The sequence below is a fragment of the Ananas comosus genome, linkage group 21 (assembly GCF_001540865.1).
Source record: "Ananas comosus cultivar F153 linkage group 21, ASM154086v1, whole genome shotgun sequence".
NCBI classification, from domain to species: domain Eukaryota; kingdom Viridiplantae; phylum Streptophyta; class Magnoliopsida; order Poales; family Bromeliaceae; genus Ananas; species Ananas comosus.
Window position 1 is genome coordinate 8293838 of NC_033641.1, and position 6390 is coordinate 8300227.

Genomic DNA, 6390 nt, shown 5'->3' on the forward strand with positions numbered 1-6390 from the left:
TATTATAATTTTCTAGTATGATTGTAAATAAAAAAAATTATGTTATTTTTTAAAAAATTATTATTTATGATTTAATAAGATAACATATTTATTCACGAAATAATTTTTTTATTCTAAAAAATGACTAAAAATCTGGATATAATATCACATTCTAAACATTTGATCATTCTTTTTATCAATCAAATGAAGAAATTTTTTAAGCAAATCAAGAGAATATAATGCCTTGCATGAACGTCTTATTTAACATATTTTTATGATTTAGTAAGATCTTTTTTGATGTCGGAATAAGTTATTCTTGAATAACTTACTCCATGTAAAAACTTTCTAGTACAATTGTAAATAAAAAGCTTGATTTTTTTGCTTGTGATTTGGTAGAATAACATATTTCATTTACGAGATGATTTATTTTTATCCAAAAAAATAATTTAAAAGCCGAATATAATATCTTATTCTAAATATTTGATCACACTCTTTATCAATCAAGCATACATAATTCTTAATTAATTTAGAAAATATACCAAATAAGACATTCATGCATCTAAATAGGACCTAAAAAGCTTGTAATATTCAGTAGAGAAGAATATCACATTAGACAAGAAACGTAATCAAATATTCAGAATAAAATATCATATTCTATCTTTAAATTATTTTTTTCTTCCGGAATAAAATGAGACTAGGGATGTCAATGGGTATGGATACCCGAAGTTTTATCCGAATCCGAACCCGAATGAAACGGATATATCCGGTGGATATGGATATCAAAAATAGAAAACCGACGGATATGGATTCGGATATGAATTTTGATTGTACCCGACCCGAACCCGAACCCGACCCGAACCCGAATTTATTTTGTATTATATATAATATATATATAGAAAAATTTGATGTTATATTTGAATTTGTATTTTAAAAATTTAGGTTTAATATAATATATTTTGAAATATTGAAAAAAGAAATAATTGTTTCGGGTTCAAATTTTCGGGTTCGGGTTCGGGTTCGGGTTCGGATTTCGGATTTTTGGTCGGGTTCGGGTTTGGATATGGATTTTTAAAATCCGTCGGGTTCGGGTTCGGGTTCAGATCTCGGGTTTGGAGTCGGGTTCGGGTTCAGGTTCGGGTTTTTAAAAATCCGTCCCGAATCCGACCCGTTGACATCTCTAAATGAGACCATGTTGGATGCATAAACATCTCATTTTGTATATCTCTTCAATTAACTCAGGAAGTAGGGATAACATATTAGGCATTCGAGTCATTTTTTTCGAATAAAATAACTCACATCTTAGGCGAAATATATTATACTGCCAAATTATAAATACCTCCTACCTTCCAGAAATCAAAAATAAAACTTATTACTTTCGATCACAGAAGAAAATTTTCATGTCGAATAAGTAATTCTTGGATAAACTTTGTCATACAAACAAAGCCAAAATACAATCTAATGTTTAGAGAGTTCTAATTTATCATCTGAACAATTAACCAACAATCATCAACCATCCTGGTTTGAAAATTTTTAAATCATTTAACTATGAGTTAATTGCATATACGTCCCTACAAATATAATGAATTACAATATATTTCTATAAAATTCAACTTTCATACGTTGTTCCTATAAAAGTCCTAATATTTTCAAATATGTCCCTGCCGTTAGAAAAAATTGGTTAACTATAGATAAAATACTTAACCCTAATTAGTTACTGAGATAAATTGACTTTTTTATCTCTCTTCAATTAAGAGTTAAAACTTTTAGAGAGACATATTTGTGGTGACAAAAAGATCACTTTACTTATAAAATAAACAGTGCTTTAACGATAACAAATCAGAAAGACATATTAGAAAATATTATGACTTTTGAAGAAACAACATATAAAAGTTGAACCTTATAAAAATATATTTACAATTCACTATATTTACAGTAAAATTATTCCTTTAACTATTATTATCTTTTATGGGTGACTATTAACGAAACGATGTTTAAATAAAAGTTCAATGGCGATATATAATCTGACCAAAGTTTAGAGTCGTGGTTTATAATCTGATAAAAGTTTAGCAGTTGGTATATTATTATTACAAAACAAAAACTAACCACGAAAAAAAAAAAAAAAGAAAACAAAAACTAACCACGAGAAATAAAAAAAAGAAAAAAAGAAAAAAAGACTTGTACATACACCACTGATGAGTGTAGTGTATGCAAAATCACTCAATACCCCTACAGAGTGGGTATTATTGATGCTCCTCCTTTATTTTGACAAGTGATTTTACGATCAAAAGTATTTTTTCCTTCAATAAAGTATTTAACAATCTTATTTTCGAATCTAATTCTAAGTTTTAGAACCAGTTTTTTTTTTTTTTTTGAGGCCCAAGATCAGAAGTGACTAAAGCCTACTTCTTGAAGTCCGATTATAATTTTAAACTCAAACTTTTAAATTTTAATTTTGATTTCAAATTTTAAATTTACATTCAAATTTTAAATTACATAACAACTTGGCAGGTTTAATTCACAACTTCATGCAATATACAAAACAACTTTACAGGTTTACTTGCACAATTCCATAGATTTTAAGGGATTTACATGTGAAAAACAAAAAAGAAACTACCAAAAGATTTACAAAAAAAAAAGATCCCAATTAAAGCTAGGGAGAGAATAGCAAACACAGATTTTTCAACATTCAGAAACATGCTCTAAAATCTTCTAACAAGAATTAAACTGGCACATGAGGATATGTCAAAACACCATAAAGAACTTGGTAAAGTTTCAAAGATTATCAGCATCATGTACAATTAATCATGTAGCACTAAAACAAATCAGTAAGCCATTGATGTTAAGCTACAATTTCACAATTACTACCCATCTTTTGCATGGGTTTCAAACAGCATAGACAATCCCGGGCTCGGAACTAATACCACTTACGAAGTTCATGTTTCCAACATGGTGAAGTATGTAAAAACTCTAAAGACGAATAGTTTGTAATTGAGAAGTGATTGCTCACTCCGAAACTAGGCTATTAGAATGAACCATAAATGGCAGAGTTTACCAGTACCGAGCAATTGTTCGGCATCCCAATCAGCAAGCGATAAGTGCTGAGACTACTTCGGCGTGGACGAAAAAGGATGGCTTGATTTAATCTACGCGATGCAGTTTTCAAGTCCTTGTTATGGGAAAGCACATGTCATCTCAATTTGGTGGTGAATGGAAAGCAGAAAGTTATTCTGCTGCATTGTAAAGAAGCAGTCAGCCAACATATATCTCCAAGACGATGCAGCGGAACAATTGTAATCATACTAGTAGAAAAGCATGTCGGTGTGTATATTTGGTTATTTGGCAAGCCTGCATCAAATAATGGAGCGAAACAAGTCAGCCATCTATTTTCTATTTTTGCCATTGTATCAGCTCTATGTGGAACCAAATTTGCAGAACAACACAAATATAACCATCAAAACGAATTACTATCTTACCTTGGGCTGAAAAACACAAGCAAACACAAGCAAACACAAACATTAGCTAGTCATCAAGGAAACCTGGAGTTGACAAAGGCAAGAGAGAACTTGCCTATTGATTTGTTTGCTACAAGCACTGCATAAGAAACCTCATTTACAACCTTTACATTGTTTCTATCTCCAGCATGATCCTGTTTAGTTATGTTTCCTACACCAATCTTCAAGAACAAGTTAATGTGATTACCTTGATCTAGACTTGTCGTTAAATATGCATTACAACAATGTAGGTAAACAGATGTTAGGTTAAAACTTAGACAAGCTTTGATGACTTCATCTTACGTCTAACCTATAAAAAACAACTTTTCCATTTGCAACATTCATTGGCGTCGTCCGAACAAAAGATACTTGGCTAACCTCCTTCATCTGTCTGACAATATAGAGTTTATATAGAAAATTATCATCAAGAATCTCAAAAAGAAGAATGTGACATGTCGAGTAACTCTTATTGGCACACAAACGTTTAGTAATGATATTCGTGTAATCTGTCGAAAGAGATTAATACAAAGAAATGCATTGTTATTTTGGTGGACTCTTCGCTTGCATCTTCCACTTTTGTATCTTCCGCTAGGATGAAGTCAAACTTATCCAGAACAATCCTATACTTATTCCTGGCAGTCTAGACCTCCACGCTCATGAGCGAACAAATCTTCTCCTCTTCAGTCTTTTCTACAAAGCAACTGACATTTTCATGGTACATCAATGCTTGGATTTTAGCTTTTCCTATTTGTTAAAATGCGATACATAAATAAATAAGACTACTAGATAACTATTTCATATGTAACATAAATACTCACACCACAATCGAGCAACAGCAATTGTATACTCTTTCTTGCACTTGAGAAGTCATAGACATCATAATTTACATAAATTCTCGAAACACTTTGATTAAAGATGAAGAAATCAAATATGTTAGTTATCTATTGATGCCTCGATATTACAAACATAATTTGAGGATATAATTAATGGCCTTAATACTCATCTACATCTCAGAATTGCTATGGGAATTGTATCTTATTAGCAAATCCTAATTGAATGGTGATACCCATGCATTATGTAGCGTAGACCCTCTCACCATCACTCGATGCTCATTACTTCTTTCTATAGGACTTAAGATTTTTCTTCGTTTTTTCTTTTCAAAAAACTGTGGTTGCAAGCAAATTCACTAGTCCATGCTAAATTAACAGACAACATTAATGGGATTCGCAGTCCATGACTTCCTATGATATCCAAAAGGTATAACAAACAGCTCAGAAGTCGTTGCATGCATGTCATTAAAAGGTCCATAAAGCAGAACAATTGCAAGCTTTTCCAATTAAGAATAATCCTGCTCACTTGTTGATTTGACCAGAAAACAAGTCTCCGGAGTATATATCTACAAATAGAAAAGAAATGTCAGCATGCGCCTTCCACATACTGATAGCTGAGTACACACCCCACTACGAAAGGAAAATAAAAAAAAAAAAGAGTAATTGTTAAAGCCTAATAAATTTGAAATAAAAGGCAAAAAGATACCGCTACGAAAGAATTTGGTGTGTGCATTCAGCAACTTCCGAATAGTCTTCTTCGTGCGATTACTAACTTCTGAGTTACAAAGCTCAACCAACTTTTTCAACTTTGTCATCTATTTTGCCGACTCGAGCCTTTAGTGCTTCTCTTCTTTTAGTTTGAATTCGGCGTAAACAATCAGCTATTATATTTGCAAATTTTCCAACACTGGTAGGTGAAGAGGACATGTTCAGGCCGAGCTTCTTCGAAGCTTGTGCAATGCTCTTCTGAACCCTCTGAAAGTGCACCGGGCAGAGGGAGGGCACTGCAGCCACATCAATCGGCTTCCCGCAACTAATTTGCCCGGTGTGTACACTACTGTAATTCAAAAGAGACATATAGTTAAATACAAGCGCAAAGAAGGCGACAGTAAGATAAACAAACTAACCAAAAGAAACATCTATTTATCCCTCTGAGAAGAACATCAATCCTCTAACTATACAACATCTTCATACTTCAGTGTTAATAGGGTTTTTTTTTAAAAAAAAAAAGACAAATACACATGCAATTTTTGCTGGGATTTTTTTGCATTTAGTCCCCTCAAAAGAAAATTTTCGCAAATGTCCCCTCCTCAATTATAATTTTGCAGAGGCCATTTATGAAAAAAGAAATTTTGAGGGAGCTAATGCGAAAACGCAGATAATATATATGAAGCAAAATTTAGGTATCTCCATTTTCATAGATCATGCTCATCAAACAAACAAGCATTCAAAAATTGTAAATTTATGGGAAAATTGTAAATTTATGCAAAAACGCAGATAAAGAACTAAAAATTCTGCAAATTTAGAGAAAAATTATGAAAACCCTAGAGAAGATGAATACCTCTTAACAACGAAATTGCAAGGCTTGTACAGGGTCTGCTTCGGATCGGAGAGTATGTGGGGGTGGCAAAACCTCGTCAGCGGCATCGCGTTCGACTTGCACCCGGCGTACGCGCACCGCCACCTCCCTCCTCCTCCTCCTCCTTTCTCCCTCCCCACATCGTGCCCTAACCCTAACCGCTCCCTCTCCGCCCTCTCCTCCTCGCCCTCCTCGCAGGGGCTGTTCCCCGTGTCCCAGCAGTACCGCCGCAGCTTCGGCCGCATCTCCTCCACTAAATCCCAGTACATCCGCACCCAGACGCGCCGGAGCTCCTTCCTCTTCCGCCCCCGCCGCCGCATCACCTCCACGCGGCTCAGTTCCGCCGCGCCCCACAAGGGCTCGTCCTCCGCCATCGCCGCCGCCGCCGCCGCCGCCGCCGCCGCCGCCGCACTGCCTCCGGCGAACGGTTAGAGATTTGGGTTGGTCGGGGGTGGTGGGAAAAGTGGTTCCCTCTTCGTTTCGAAACCCATCTCACCCCCCCCCCCACCCC

At 34.9% G+C, this 6390-nt stretch overlaps 1 protein-coding gene across 8 annotated transcripts; it reads right to left on the reverse strand.

The window, feature by feature from the left end:
• Window positions 2720-6390, reverse strand: LOC109726828. Of its 8 annotated transcripts, none has more exons than XR_002220628.1 (4): window positions 5862-6390; window positions 5007-5357; window positions 3453-3458; window positions 2720-3324 (listed from the first exon to the last, which is right to left on the reverse strand). XR_002220628.1 is itself a non-coding variant. In XM_020256632.1 (2 exons), exons 1-2 carry the CDS (start codon window positions 6251-6253, stop codon window positions 5090-5092), a joined length of 660 nt encoding a protein of 219 aa, XP_020112221.1. In that variant the 5' UTR covers window positions 6254-6390; the 3' UTR covers window positions 4873-5089. The 8 variants fall into 8 exon arrangements, 1 of the variants encoding a protein (XP_020112221.1); XR_002220627.1 differs by lacking the exon at window positions 3453-3458 and adding an exon at window positions 4827-4866; XR_002220623.1 differs by lacking the exons at window positions 2720-3324; window positions 3453-3458 and adding exons at window positions 3907-4171; window positions 4827-4866.

Excerpts from the sequence above, each read along its gene's own strand:
- LOC109726828 (XM_020256632.1), bottom strand. The coding sequence starts at position 6,253 with ATGGCGGAGGACGAGCCCTTGTGGGGCGCGGCGGAACTGAGCCGCGTG. Across the intron at positions 5,358-5,861 it reads TGCAATTTCGTTGTTAAGAG|TAGTGTACACACCGGGCAAA; the intron begins GTATTCATCTTC and ends TTTGAATTACAG.